The sequence below is a fragment of the Chenopodium album genome, chromosome 6 (assembly GCF_948465745.1).
Source record: "Chenopodium album chromosome 6, dcCheAlbu1.1, whole genome shotgun sequence".
Taxonomy (NCBI): domain Eukaryota; kingdom Viridiplantae; phylum Streptophyta; class Magnoliopsida; order Caryophyllales; family Amaranthaceae; genus Chenopodium; species Chenopodium album.
This window is the reverse complement of record NC_137839.1, coordinates 59632052-59648329: the sequence shown is the minus strand read 5'-3', so window position 1 is coordinate 59648329 and position 16278 is coordinate 59632052. Positions and strand designations below refer to the sequence as shown.

Below are 16278 nucleotides of genomic sequence, written 5' to 3'. Positions count from 1 at the left end.
CTGGATCAAATACAAAGATGACGAACTCGAGCAACATGAGAAGTAGAATAAGTTGAATCATAATGTCGAGCAAGAAGAGAAAATTATCACCATTCACATTATTGATTATTTTACCTAAGAAACCACAACAAGCTAAGATTGAGCAATAAGACAACCATGGAGGTTGACCAACACTTGATGACCCAAAGAATAGTGTAGAATCACATTGAAAAACATCATTGAAAGAAAATCCAACACCAAATGTGGAACCAATGCAAGATGTACCGAACAACACACCATAGAACAAAGAAATCCTTTCAAATTGTTATCTAGCAACACTTTTACCAACATGAAAATATGGTAAACAAGAATCAAACACATGACATTCATAAGAATCGGAAGTTATTGAACAACCACCATGCTCATTCAATGAAGTTTTCAAAATATCCAACTTAAACTCTTCGTTCAATTCATGCTCAATGCATGGAGTAATCATCACAACTCTCAATAACGTGAGTGTCAAAAACTAACTTCAGTAGAAGGAGATAAGAGAGGAGTAGGATTATATACTCACTTAAGAGATTCTCATGAGCCAAAGACAAAGAATCATCAACATAAAATGTGGACTCCATGTTTACTTCATTCAAGATCATGGGTAATGCCTCTTTGTAATTTGTTGACTCGACATCAAACACTACTTCTTCATCATAGATTGGTGCACCATAGTCTCTTTGGTGATCAATAAGAGAATTTGGTGTAAATACTTCTCCATCAAATATAAGAGCTTCAAATTTGCACATAGCCTCTTCCATCATAGTTGCAAAGGTTTGTGTGGTTCACGCTTCACCTATTGAAGCAAAAGCTTTTTGGAAGGTAGACTTAGAATAACTACTAGCACTACTCATCTTGTCATACTGCTCAAACTTCAAAGCCTTTTGCACCACATGATCAAAACTTCCATTGTCATAAACATTAACCTTTTGCCTTAGCTTCCTCTCAAGCTAAGACAACCAATGTTCCTAGCAATCTTATGTTTTGGGACCTCTTCAATCCCACTCAAAATAGAGAAATAACATTCACAACAACAAGTCATAGACTTATAAGTGTGAATGGATAACTCGAAATGGCAAGACGACAATGGTTGTGTAGGAGTCGGTCCCCATTGTTATCAGATCTCAACAATCTTTGTTGATATCATGGCAATCTCGTAAATAATAGCCTAGCTTTTAGTAAAGTATTCATAAAATAATCTTTTTGCTGAGTTGTACTCCGTTTTGCACTTTTGTTTTCCTAAATGTGTTCTGGAAGTTAAATTCACAAAAAGACTACCGTTGTTTACTTTTTTACTTTATAGAGATCTGAGTAGGAGGAGAGAGAAAATCATGACTTAAAAACTTAAGGAGAGAGAAAACGAAGGTGATCTGCTAGCTCTAGGTTAATGAGGTTGATCGCCCAAAAAAACAAAAATTGGAACTTCGATCTTGGCTACAGAACTACTTAACTCCACTTCCTCTTTAAACACCTCCGCCCATCCATATTTTATAGCTACATTACCATGTTATTATATCAAACAACATCTTAACAACTGGGGTGACAATTAACAATTTCTATGATTATCATTAGAAGCAACAGACCAATAACATAGTAAGTCATAGAATTATACAACAATATCAATATTCAATCAAATTAAAACAAGTCTAATTGCAACATCTATAATCCAAATTGAATCGCAATTAAAAAAAAAAACTTACGATTCTAATTGCATTCAAAATTACATTCCACTACCATAGTACAATTCGACAAACAACCTATTATACCATAATTTCCAAATTAAATAAATTCAATTACCTAATTTTACGAAATCAAACTAACCAACGCCGCAACCATGTCTGTCGCCGTAAAAAATCATTAGCGTTTGTCCATTCCACTTCAAATAAGGAAATTAAGGTCCTCAGTACCAGATACCGTGATAAAGCGTCGTCGAAATTGAGGTCCTCGTTGATGGTTTAACCATTGAAGATTGAGCAACTAACCATGGAGGCATGGAGTATTGAAAACCCTAGGTGGCTGGGTGTAGGGAATATTTCAAGCATTACCCCAAACTTGAACCCCACTGCGATCATACACTAAAGTACAGTGGCGTCCAAAGGGAAGGAAGCTAGAGCAAAAGAGTCGCCAACAAGTTTTAGGAACTTGTAAACCGTTCACAGGGTGAAGGTTATACCCCTTATCGATCCAAGAGATCGTTAACTCCATAGGTCTGGAACCAAAACTGGAAGTTCGGGGATGAAGGTACAAATCCAATCTAAAAGAGATTGAACCTGGCCTAATAATAGGCCTCTACTTTATTCTTCTCGTATTCATGTGCGCTTTCTGACTAACATACAATCATTAGGTTTACCCTAAACCTGTTTATCTATGTTGGTTGAATATTAATGCACAAATAAAACTATTATTGGTGATCACTTGAGTTATAATCAAATTAACCCTAAACAAGATTATTAATTATCTTATTAAGCATGATTACAAGTACCAATTCCTTTAAACATGCATAAAAGGCGTGATCAAGCAATAACAATAGAAACCATCAAGCAACATAATATTCATAAATCATAAATTACAAATAATAATCATAATTAAAATAATCATGTTAAAGCATAATATTAATAGCAAGATTTTAGGCATGATATTAACAAGATTAATACCAAACCCTAGCATGTCACTACACAATAAAAATCAAAGTTTTAGTCCTAACATGATACTAACATGATATTAGGAAAGACAATAAGAGGCATCATAGAAATCATAATTGACATTATATTCTTTACCCTAAACATCATACTAAGAAAAGCATCCTAACATGATACTTGGGAAAACATCCGAACATGATACTAGGAATCAAAATAACAACTTAAACATGATTTCTATATCATTATACCAATAAAACAAATAAAGCACTTACTTGGATGCCTCGTACCTCTTTCTAATAACAAAATACACGCGTTAGTAACTTCAAGAAAAATAATAAAACAAACAATTAAATTAATAATTGAAATAGAGATTTGGGACCAAACCCTCAAAACTACCAAACCTTTCACGTCTAGGGAGAAGGCAACTTCGAACTTGGCTAGGTGTGTCTAGATCTAATGTATGAGGAATTTTGTTTGTAAAAGGCTGGTTAAAAAAGAGGGAGAGAGAATCAAGAAATTCTTGATGAGAGTTGGTGATTCAAAACAGAGTTTTAAGGACGCTATTTATAATGAAAAATAGCCCAAAATATGATAAAAAAGAATTGGAGTTTTAAGAGGAATAAAACACGACGCTGGCGCCACAAGTGCCTCTGTCGCCGCGTGATAGGCTTGTCGCTAGGCGACAGCCTGGTGTGTGGCGTTGCAGGCAATTTTCCCACACGTTCTCTATTTTTTGATAAAATTAAGCGTATAAGTCCGTACGAGGGGTAAAAGTGTAATTTCATTTAAAACACTTCTTTTATTCCAAATAAAACTCATAAAACTCAATTATCAATGCTAATCACATTAGGATTCAAAAGAACTTTCTAGAAGATTCTAGAAAACTATAATCAATCCTAATTGCATTAGGAATGATAATTCATAATAGGCCCTCCTCTAGATCATTGGGCAGCATATAAAGATCAAACTAGGCCCAGTTTAGTAATTTGACCATAACTTCCTCATTATTCATCGGAATTAGGCTTATAATATATCGTTGGAAATCTCTTTTCGAACCCAATCCAACTACACTATTATTGGACCCTTGTTATGGACCAAACTAAACTGAATTGGCTAATTTCATAAAATAGGTTTTCAAAAACAGAGATAAGAGAATTAAAAACTAACCGCAACACTAGACTTTCCACACTTTCAATTCACTCGATTACGATTCGATGTGAAAAATATTCATCACCGGGTCTGGTTTTGGGGAGACACAAATGGGTGTCTACACTGGGTTTCAAATGAGGGAATGAAACGTCCTTCGTTAATGTCAAGATTGTTCAAAACGGGATGCTTTTTACGGGAACGCCATAGTAAATGAGGAAAGACATATTTTCCCATCATTTAAATGAGAAAAAAACCAAAATTCCCTCGATATTAACAAAACAAGTTGATATCAGATATCAACTTGTATTTTCTCGTTGTGTAGCCGATGATTTACCGGCCCTTTCAGAACCAACTCACGAATCAAATAAAAGCCCCTCCGAGAATCGCTACCTATTGCAAAGCGGACACTTTTCAAACTCCCTTGTATAATTTTCCACGAACATAGATCGTTGATTGAGAGCATTCAACCTAAGAGAAACATCATGCAAATAACCTCTAGGAACAAAAGCTCGACTCATGTGTTTCTTCAATTTCTCCTAAGATGTGATTTTGTTTTTCCATCAATCGTCCTACGATTCTTAAAATTCTTATATATCAAACATGCATGTTTCTTAAGCTTAATGATGCATTCAAACAATTTCTCCATAGTGCTAACCCAATCAAGAAATTCAGTAAGATCAAGATTACTTTCAAAATCCGAAAATTCCAACTAGATGTATGTCTCGGTCACGGTTGTTCTCATGGTGCCGTTGTTGGTGGTGTTTCCTTCTCCGGTGAGGAGAATGCGAACCATCTTCTCCACTTGGACTTCTCCTTCTTCTATTCTCTAAGAATTCAAGAAGTCTATCAAACTTCCTTTCTAGAGCATCCAATCTAGAATGCTCATTTTAACTTTCATCATCTTCATAAAGTACCTATCATCCATATTTGTAGATAGAAAGCTTGTATCTTTGAGAGAAAAATTCAAATTTTGTGGGAATAAGGATGAGATTTTTTGAGAGGGGGAAGAGAAATTCAAAAGGTAGGATCTTTCTAGGCTAATAACCTAGGCTCTTAATACCAAATTGTTATGAAATAACCAACAAAAGAGAAGTAGAAATCAACTAACAACAATTTCAAATCAGCAAAACAAGATAATAAACCTATCTCAACAATCACCAACATATATGAAATAGGGATTCTTAATCAAAGCTAACACAAAGTAAAGCTAGGATTAAGGTGTAACCACAAAGATTACAAAGTAGCAATCACAAAGAAAGCAAATAATCACAAAGAATATGGGTATATAGAGAAAAAACTCATTGATTTCAAAATTAAGCAAAAGTTCATCCATAAAAAAATCTTAGCCCTATTTAAAGGCTTTACAACAAACCATAAAGTTCTTAAATCATAATCCTTGGATTACAAATGAAAGGCTTAGATTAAAAGCTAGCAAAAAGAAGCATAAAAGGAAAGAAGTTGTCCGTTGGAAACAAGGCCTCGGGAGTGGCTGCTCTAAAGGGAAAGAGCGGGCGCTCCTCACTACTGAAACTTCAAGTAACGCCCATAGGAGCAGACACTCTATTGTAAGGAGCACACGCTCCTTATTGGGGGAGCGGGCGCTCCTCGCGACTTCTTGGACAGCTCAACTTCAAACGTTCATAATTTCTTTGTTTCTTGCTCAAATTGGGCATGTGACTTGTCGTTGGAAGCTCTTGGACTCTACTTTCACCTCCAACTTTAATGACATGGAAATTCTTTTTAGCGAAGGAGATATGACTGAAAGAAGTAGTTGTATCATACATTGATAAGTTTCTTTCAATTGGCTAAAACATGGAATCCTTCGAGCTTTATTCTAAGAAAACAGAAGTTACTCAAGTTTGATGATAGTCAACCCCGAGAGGTACTAAGGAGTTTAGCACGGCTATGTGTAATAACACGTGGCATGTCTTCAATCTCCTCCACCAAGTTCCATGCACCGCATCATCGGCCACTTGTGACGTCTCTCACTTCCCTTTCCATGGGCCATGGCCATCGGTGACCCAATAGAGAAATCTTATAAGCAGCTTCAAAGGAGAAATTGGAGTATGATTTCGGTGGAAGATATAATTCATAACCCTCTTCAATGGAGAAATTAGAGTATTCTTCTAGTCACTCCATCGTCGAATTCAAAGAAAACTCAAAGAAAAAATATATAAAAATAAAGGGGATGGTTAACCCTAAAAGGGTAGGTTGTTTCTTGCTTGCTTGTGTACTTTCTTTGGCTTGGGGAATAACGAAGGGATTAGGATTTGTGTGTTGGGGGATGAGTAGGTGATTAGTTGTATTTGCTTCAACTACGGCCGCTAAATAAGTGTAAATTCTAAAATTTCATCTGCAGAAGCTAGAAGGATATGGTGACATGGTATCCTCTATAATTTCTATCTCTGACATTTGGAGATTATGGAGACGTGAACGAGATGATTCCACGTGCATGTATGCAAGCTATAGAGCCTGCATGTGAAAAATGTTGAATTCTATAATAATGGCATTCTATGATGTTCATTGACGGTAATATGAATAACGTGCATGTCAAATTAAACTGGGTGATGCATCAAGTGTGTATTATAGTAAGATGTATTATATTGTGTTGTGTTTTACGTGCTGAAATGTAATCACTTTGTTGTAACCTAGTTTCTAATTTAATTTAATTGATACACTATTACAAAATTAATGTTATTGATTATAGTTGTTGTTAGCTTAATGATTGTATATAACTATATCCTATTCAACAACCAGCTAAGCACCACTTAAGTCTCATACATTAATAAATTAAATATTTGATTTTGGTGTGCAACGAACGACTACGATTTTATTAAAGTTCTAAAAAAAAAAGGACAATTAGGTTGAAGTAGTTATGTAATCCATAATACCTTTAAATTCATAATTTATAATTTTTGGGAAAAAAGAATGTAATTTTTTTTTATTATTTTAAAGATTTACTTATCTGATAAAATTTCACGTGACAAGTAATAGGAGCAATAACAATTTATCAATTTTTAACTTTAAAAATTAAAGCCCATAAACAAAACAAGAAAAATTAATATATCAAAGCTTAAGTCTATAATTTTACCTCAGTTTTTCATTAGTTGACACGTTTTGACTTTAACACTATTCACACACCTCCCTTTGACCATGTTTTGTGATTTATATGTAAGGAGAAATATAGTCAAGTGAGATCTTGTTAGATTCGTCAAAATGTATATTTTCATAATATCAACGTTTTATAATTTTTGCTTATTGGTAATTAAAGATATTAATGATTTAATTTGTGCATTGGCAAACGTGACTAAAGAAACGTGTCAACTAAAAAGAAACGGAGGAAGTATCTAACATTGACATCATTGCTCCATCCAATCTTAAATAATTGTATTACTTTGATTTTTCTATACTTCATAATTCATATAAATAAGGCAAAATTAGTTTCAATACCTTGAAATATAGATTGAGTGCGTCAGTACCCTAACTTTGACTAGTAGCTAAAACACCATTAACTATTCAAGAGAGTGTGATGCGTGCTATTAAATCATTAATGACACTGACCACTATTTTTTTTTTCTTTTCTCTCATTCACCCTATTAAACCTGTATTAACATTTGACTAACTTATAAGCTCCTGATTAACCCTACTTAACCCATGACATGCAAATCAAGATATTTCTCAATTTTTATTTTCTTACAAACCAGAGTATGGTAAAATATCTACTAGAGAAAGCAGTTTTCCCCTTGCAATGATTTCCATAGTTTATTTCATCCTCTCATCTACATAATTAGACTAATTTTCTCAATTTCAACTAGCTAGTGGGATGGAGAGAGAAATTATAAAACAGGGCCATCTCCGGCAATTTGGTGGCCCTGTTCTAATTATAAAAATTGGGCCCTTAAATTTTTAAAGGACTATTTATAAAAGGTTTAAAATATTATTATTATAAAATGTTTTTTTTTTTTTTTTTTTTTTTTTTTTTTTTTTTTTTTTTTTGGTTTTTCACAACAAGAATCATATTTATAGATTGAGTCAATTCTTCAATTTTTTTTTGACGTTTTTCACAACCAGAATCATATTTCCTAATTTTAGGAGCCATAATTAAAAAAAAACAACAATTTATATTTCAGAAATAAAAAAAATTATGCATAAATTAAGATAACAAATATATATAGATAGATACAACTTGCTCTTTAATCAAGTAATCAACCTTTGCCCACTCCAGATCCACCGAACAAGAACAGTTCGCCAGAATATTGAGTGCTTCCATTAACATTTTTTTCCACCTTTTGAATTGAGTTAAAATTGAAAGAAACTGAATTGTGTGTATTGCTTGATCTAGAAATTAGTATATTTTGTGTGTATTGCTTGATCTAGAAATTAGTGTAAATTAATAAAATTTTGACCGTTAATATCTATTGAATCGTCATTGATTTTGATAAGAGTATAAATTGTTCTTCAATTTTGCCCAAAAAAAAAAAGAAAAAATTAAGTGAATTGGAGATAATTAGGCAAAATAGGCATTTATGAATGATAATTATTGAGTGAATTTAATTTTGTTTTGGAAATCAAAAGACAAAAGAGATTGAATTTTGGATAGGAAGATTTTTTGGGTTTTGGTTTCAAAATGGAGGTTTTTACAAGGAAGAAGATGAATAGGTAAAGTAGATTTTTTTTTTTAAGTCAATGATTTTTTTTTTTAAAAATTGTGGGCCCCTGATTTTTGGGGGCCCTGTTACGTGTGTGTGAGGAAAAACCTCCTTAAAGCCGGGCCTGTTATAAAATAATGACGGGTCTTTCCAAATATAGTAGTGTTGCAACTAATATGAAACGGCCGAAAATAAAAAGTGTTGTAACAAATGTGAAACGGATGGAGTAATAAAAACCTGCACAAGTTTAAATCTAGTTCTAACAAAAACGACATATATAATGAAAAATGTATCTAATAGAAGGAAAATACTAACGAACGCCGCAGGGCGTTGAATAAGCTAGTTAAAAGTAGAAAGATTAAATTAAAACTAACATTAATTACACCGATCGACGCGTGATTTTATCATGCTTTCTCAAATTAATACTACTTTAGGTAATATTTTAAATGTTTATCCAACGCACTGAGAGCATAGAGTACAAAATATTTTATATTGATTACGGAATTCAATCACAGATCTTAAATATATTTCCTAAACACCAATCATAGAAGAATATTTCTAGTCTCACCAAAAAGGTTGTGTATTAATGTTAGTTGTGAACTTATAAATCGCAATACTTGGATTATTAATTTTTTTTTATTATTTATTTTATGAGTTTGTTTATTTAAAATCCTATAAATTCATACCTATTTTTTCCACTTTTAACACAAATTCAATTTTAGCTGGTCACACAGCTCAACTGCAACAAACAAGTGATCATCTCTTTGCTTCTCTTCTCATTTCTCCTCGACCATATCGTCATCTTCTTCCTTCTCTACTTCTCCGCCTTCTTCATCCTCCATTTTTCTCTCTCTAAAACTCCCTGATTACAACAATGCAGGCTCTTCTTACCCCTTCTCCTTCCCCTACTCTCCGCCCTTCGCCGCTCGATTCGATTCGTCGAAACCCCAATTCTCTATTCTCCATTTCTCGCCCATCAAAATGTAAGTCCTCTAATAGGGTTAGTTTCACTCCTAGGGCTTCTTCCCAGGTTGCTGTTGCTCCGAAACGCGAAACGGATCCTAAGAAACGGGTTGTGATTACTGGAATGGGTCTTGTTTCTGTGTTTGGGAATGACCCTGATGTTTTCTACCAGAAGCTTCTTGATGGGGTTAGTGGGATTGGTCCAATTGATCGTTTTGATGCTTCGAAATTCCCGACTCGCTTCGCCGGGCAGATCCGGGATTTCTCTGCTCAAGGGTATATTGATGGGAAGAATGACCGTCGTCTTGATGACTGTTTGAGGTACTGCATTGTTGCTGGAAAACGAGCTCTTGAATCTGCTGATCTTGCTGGTGATAGACTCTCCAAGGTTTAATTTTATTCCTTTTATTTGATGATTTTTTGATTGGGTTTTTTGAATTTTGTGATTTTAGTGGTTGATTTTTGAATTCTGATTAATGGGTACTGTTTAATTGTGTGATTGGATGTAATTTGGATGTGGGAATTGTTTTGTTTTCATAGTTTAGATTGAATAGTTTATGATTATGTCGTTTTCTGTTAGATGGTTTTATGCAGACCAAGTGTTTGATGAAATGACGGAGTGTCTACTGTTATTGAAAGTATGAGGAAAATGGACTGTCTTACGAAGTTGTCTTTGGATTATTTTATTAGTTTGATATGAAGTATATGTTTATTGGGTCTCTTTCACCTTTCAAGATAAAACTCTCATACTCTTAATATTGATGGGTCAATTTGTAGGGATTCTGGTCCTTTCTTTCATTGATTGGGAAGTTGTCATTAACTTGTAGTAGAATGTAGTTGGTGGTAAAAATAGGTTTCTTGATCAATGTAGTTGTAGCAGAAATTCCCTATTTATTTGCTACATCTACTTTTGTGGCCTTTAAAAGTATTATAACAGTCATATTATATGAGATTATTGATTGATCTTGTAGAATTGGTTATATATTTTTACAAAAACTATCTCATGACTAAGGTTCAATTTACACGTTTGATCAATCTTTAGTCTGTTATAATCCTTCAACTACCCTTTGTGAATTATCTTTAGTAGAGCAAAAACATTAGGAATATGGTGCAAGTCCGCTCCTGCATTATGTTTATGAAACTTTTAAGGAGGCCAAGCCAAGTATATGTAGATATTTCTTAAGCGATAGCGATGGTGGATATTGTAAGAAAAGTAAAGTATTTAGGGCATCCTCGATACTTAGTGTTTCAAACAAGCAAATCATTTAATACGGAGTAATAATGTTAAAAAAAAAATCTGGGAAAATATAGTAATTTCACTTAATTCTAAAATTTCACGTCACATAAAATATGGTCTAAAACCAAATGTCTGTTGATTTATTTGTGCTCAGTCATGTTTGTGTTTTAGGCTCGGGATTGAAACTTCCAAATTTGGCTCTAATTTTTATGTTTCCAAAGGTTTGCCTTATAGATAGTACAATGGTTAAATATGAAGTATTTGTGTTTTAACAAGCTATTTGCTTAAGATTTGGTTGAAGTTTGCAACTTTGTGGGTCATAGCTGGATTTCTCCGGCTTATCTTTAATTTTTTGTATTATGTGCGTATCATTACCATGTATGCAGGGATACTTTTTTCCCTTTATCAAATACTTGCATTTGCTGTATTAATTAATCATTGCTGATATATGCTTGCAGATTGACAAAGTAAGAGCAGGTGTGCTTGTGGGAACTGGGATGGGTGGGCTCACAGTGTTTTCTGATGGTGTTCAAGCTTTAATTGAGAAAGGTCACAAGAGAATAACTCCATTTTTTATTCCTTATGCCATAACTAACATGGCTTCCGCATTGCTTGCCATTGATCTCGGTTTGATGGGTCCAAATTATTCAATCTCCACTGCCTGTGCCACCTCAAATTATTGCTTTTATGCTGCTGCCAATCATATCCGTCGTGGAGAAGCTGACCTGATGATTGCTGGTGGAACTGAAGCTGCAATTCTTCCTATTGGTTTGGGAGGTTTTGTTGCTTGTAGAGCTTTGTCACAGAGAAATGATGATCCTCAGACAGCTTCAAGGCCATGGGACCAAGCCAGGGATGGCTTTGTAATGGGTGAAGGATCTGGTGTTCTGGTAAGATTAGGTCTTCTCTTTTGGCTGCTATATCTAAAACTATATGTGCATTAGTCATTGATGATTCGTAGTCTAAAGCATGTGAATTTAAGTGAAAATTAGAATTTTTTAGATATCTATCGTTTGAATGTTCATGTCTGTAAGAAAACTTCGGTAGTGGAAAGTGGTTCAAGTCTAGGTATTTATGATGGTTTCTTTCTGGAGTAGGATCATAAACAAGCAGTACCTTCTGTTAGGAAATTGCGAAAGTCAAAAGCAGTACACTTGAAAAACTTTTAGGTAATATTGGGTATTTTGAAATCTAAACTGCAGGTCCTTTTTTTAATGAATTTTGAAATTATCTGCTGCTTCGTTGTCTTCAATAATATGCAGCCCTTAAAAATGTTGCTTAAATATAGCAAAGCATTTTTGCACTCTATGATTTGGACATTGTATACTGATATAAATTTTTAGTCAGGTGGCTCTTGTAAGATGTTATAAATTTTAGATTATCTTTTATCTTAAAACTTCTCATAAAATGCAACTTAAATTTTGTCTTCCAACTCTTATTTAGTTCCATACTCTTGCAGAATAATGCTGCTGTATATTTCATGTCAGATTCAAAATTTTGGTCAATGAAACCTATTTTCCTTATCAATTTTTTTTTTCTTTCTGGAAAACATATTGCCGCCACTACATTTATTTGGAAACAGATGGAGCCAGGAATTGATTATCTAAGTTCACTTCTAGTTTTGGATTGATGAATTTTATATTCCTCAATCTTTGCCTGATCCAATAACAATCATGGTCTAGCTCATTGAACATGTCCATCACATTTTTGAGTTCCTTGCTAGTGTAGTTTGTTCATTAATGTCTGCTGTTCACCAATGTGGTATCTGGTATGCATGATCTTGTGGGATACTTTATGGAGTACATAATCACACCACTGTTCACTTAATAGTTGAAAAAAGGTCCCAAATCCTCTTTTGTGTGTGGTATAACCTTTAGCCATGGAAACCATATTGGTCCTTCAGTGGAAGCATTGGACACACGTAGAGTGGTTAGTGAGAATCTAGCAGTTCTGTATTCCTAAAAGACAATATCACTTAAGAGTTCTCAAGGGTTTTCATGTGTTTTTAACTACAAAACATGGGTTCAACATAAAAGTACTCTGTACAAAACAAACCTCCTTAAGTGAAAGTGTGAAAATTCGCTGCAGTAATCCTACTCGAAGAACTTAGCTTAATATCATTTGTTATTTTTAGGTGATGTAATATACTTGCATGTGTACGGCAACACATTTTTCTCTAATGAAATAAATATACTTTAAACATTCAGGTAATGGAGAGCTTAGAGCATGCAATGAAAAGAGGTGCACCAATTATTGCCGAGTATTTGGGAGGTGCAGTCAATTGTGATGCTTATCACATGACTGATCCAAGAGCTGATGGACTTGGTGTTTCTTCATGCATAGAGAGAAGCCTGGAAGATGCAGGTGTCTCACCTGAAGAGGTAGGCTTGCTTACATATGATCATAATGGTAGTTTTTTTGGTTGTCAAGCCATATTCATAAGATGTTGATACACTTGATAGTCTGTAGTTAGTACTGTGAGACTTCTGCAGATGGAGAAAGTGCTTAGAATATGAGTGTTGACATCATAGTTATTAAATTTAAGAAGTTATACTGTGCAAAATTTGATACATGTTTTTATCATTGAACATCTTCAGGTCAATTACATAAATGCTCATGCTACCTCCACAATTGTTGGTGACTTAGCTGAGGTGAATGCCGTAAAGAAAGTGTTCAAAAACACATCTGAGATCAAGATGAATGCAACTAAGGTAAGACTGTCTTATGTTTTTATTCATTTGCTTGTAATTTCATTAATTTAAAATTAAACTGTGAAGTTTCTATGCGTCTGCTTTCTCATGTATAATATTAAGATCCTCATCCCTTTATATGTGTATATGCTCTGCAGTCTATGATAGGGCATTGTCTTGGTGCTGCTGGGGGTATGGAAGCTATTGCCACCGTAAAGGCTTGTACAACAGGGTGGCTACATCCAACCATAAATCAATTTGTAAGTTGTGAATCTCTCTTTATCATGAAAGGCCTTAAATTATTGTCAGTAGCAACTTCTTAATAAGCAATTGTTATTTATGCTCTTCTCAGGTTCTTGTCATTATTTATTATTGAGCGTTAGTCTGAGCAAGGACTTTTTATTTTTATTATATGGCATACTAAAGAGACTCAAAGAATCATTAAATACAATCAGTCAAATCAGAAAGGAATTTTGAAATATTTCGTTGACAAAGTAGTCTCTTTTTATGTATAAATTCTGTTCCATTCATATTCATACTAAATTTCTTTATTGCCTTTCTTATCCCCATAATTGCTGTTCTGAAGCCTTAACTACACTATTCATATTAATGCAGAATCCAGAACCATCAGTTGAATTTAACACAGTTCCAAATGAAAAGCAACAGCACGAAGTGAATGTTGGTAAGATTTTCAGCCATAATACTTTTCATTATCTTACATTCCTTTCGTCTAGGAATAGTGGTCACGTTGTCCCTTCCCATGAAACCTCAACATGTTTGAATATAATTTTGCAATTATACTCGTACGTAATTCCTGTCAATTGAAATGCAAAGTGAGGAGATTTTTTACCGGTGCCTATTTATTAGGTTTCCGATATACTGCATTATTGCATTATGTTTATCTTTCCCAGCACCTCTCCAAGATAAATTGTCCGTCATTTGGAGGCATATGCTACCATAAGTCATTATTTATTTGTTTCTCTCATTCATCCAATATTCATTTAATTCCCTCCATGTACTTCAACAAATTCGACAACCTCCAAGAATCTGCCCTGCAACCTTTTTCTGTTTAGTAAGATATGTTGATGATCTTTTTAGGAGGGTATAGTTTGAAACTTAATTATAATAACATACTTTCTAGCATCCTGTAAAGCACATTTTTTTTAATGCAAAGTTGCATACATTGTAAGTCTGACTACTATTGTTGGACAAAAATAAGAAATATTTTTTTAAGGAATTTTTTTAATGCTAATGAACCTGTATCATGATTTTGCAGCTATTTCAAATTCGTTTGGATTCGGGGGTCACAATTCAGTTGTGGTCTTCTCTGCATTTAAGCCTTGAATGTCTACGTAATGAAGCTTTCAATCATCAACTTCAATGTACGCTTTGTAATTTTCGAGTTTTAACGATTGTATTCTTCTCATTCTTCTTTACCCATTAAATAATATTGAGTAAAGTGTAGCATAGAGAACTAAATTTTCTTCATTTTTTCCCTCTATTTTTCCTTTAAGCTAGTGAAGTATTCAGCAGCTTCTTCGGTCCATACGTTGCGCGGATGATTTTGTGGCCTGTAGAAGTGTGTGGTCTTGTTATAACAGGTTGCCCCCTCTGTAGCGAACGAATTGGTTGCATGTTTACGAGTGTTATTCCTTGATAGGTTAGATAATTTTAGTTTTAGATGTCAAATTGTGCATTGAGGTGGATCTTTTGATTGAGGTTTAGTTTACTCCTTGATATGTACCTTGTCATTTCTTGGGATTCTAAGCAATTCGATTGCCTTGTTAGAATAAAGGAAATTTGTCACAAAATATTTTTGTGAGAAATGACTACATAATATAATTAAAGAATCACGAAAACAACCTTTTTCATGATTATAATCAAGTTTAAATGACGTGTGTAAAAAAAAAATGACATTAATCAATGGGTATTTTGCAAAAAACACATGATTGCTAAATGCAACCTCTACTTAGGCCCTGTTCTCTTCACCTTAAAAAAATAATATTAAGTAAAAATAATTTCAGTTCAGTAAAAAAAATTTCAGTTCAGTAACAATAATTTCAGTTCAATAAAAATAAGTTCAGTTCAGTAAAATTCAGTTTTCTTAAAGAGGAATTATAATAGAAAATCAGTAAAAATAATTTTAGTTTAGCAAAAATAATTTCAGTTCAGTAAAATTAATTTAAGTTCAGTAAAAATAATTTTAGTTCAGCAAAATTAATTTCAGTTCAGTAAAAATAATTTCAGTTAAGCAAAAATAAGGTGAAGAGAACGGGGCCTTACTAGTAGTTAGATTAGTTACTACTATACACCCCTCCTAAATACCCTTTTAAGCTAAAATCATTTAATTCTCTCTAGAATTGAGAGTGTTTTTTCTCTTTACTCTTTAATAGAGAAGCGTTACTGTTTCAGTTCCTTCTCCTACATCACTTTTTTTTCTGCCATTAATTCTCTCCCAATTATGACTTCTAATTGCAATTGTCTAACCCTAAATAGAATGGGAATAGGCATCCCGAAGGAAAACTATGATACTCCGGAAGATGTTGACAAATATCTTGTAGCAGTTGTAGCCAAAGTAATTGATGACAGAGTCTTTAGTGAAGTTCAACTCCAAACTTGGGTGGATAACTATTGGAAAACTGATAGAGCCATCCTAGTGAAGAAAACAAGTCATGAGAAGAATCTCTTCTTTTTCTTCTGCACCTCATGGGAGGACAGAGACAACCTAATGTCAATGGTGTCAGCTTCGTATAAACGGGCTTTAGTAATCTTCAAAGGATGGCTAATGGAATCGAATATCATGGAAATGGACTTCTCGGAATCATCCTTATGGGTAAAAGTAGGACTACCCACAACAGAGTGCCAACCTCAAATGGCTTGAAGAATTATAGATGAATGGGTAGAATTATAAGGTTCGATCA

General features: G+C 33.8%; 1 protein-coding gene across 2 annotated transcripts; it reads left to right on the top strand.

Annotated features, from left to right (window-relative positions):
* The first annotated feature begins 9170 nt into the window (after positions 1–9170).
* LOC145636128 (3-oxoacyl-[acyl-carrier-protein] synthase I, chloroplastic-like) lies at positions 9171–15100 on the top strand. 2 transcript variants are annotated; one of them, XM_081687588.1, is made up of 8 exons: positions 9171–9818; positions 11126–11557; positions 12875–13048; positions 13265–13378; positions 13516–13617; positions 13973–14039; positions 14634–14739; positions 14876–15100. In XM_081687588.1, the coding sequence occupies exons 1-7, from the start codon at positions 9342–9344 to the stop codon at positions 14699–14701; spliced, it is 1434 nt and encodes a 477-aa protein (XP_081543714.1). In that variant the 5' UTR covers positions 9171–9341; the 3' UTR covers positions 14702–14739; positions 14876–15100. The 2 variants fall into 2 exon arrangements, with proteins under 2 accessions (XP_081543714.1, XP_081543713.1); XM_081687587.1 differs by having other exon boundaries at positions 14634–15100.
* The last annotated feature ends 1178 nt before the right edge of the window (positions 15101–16278 follow it).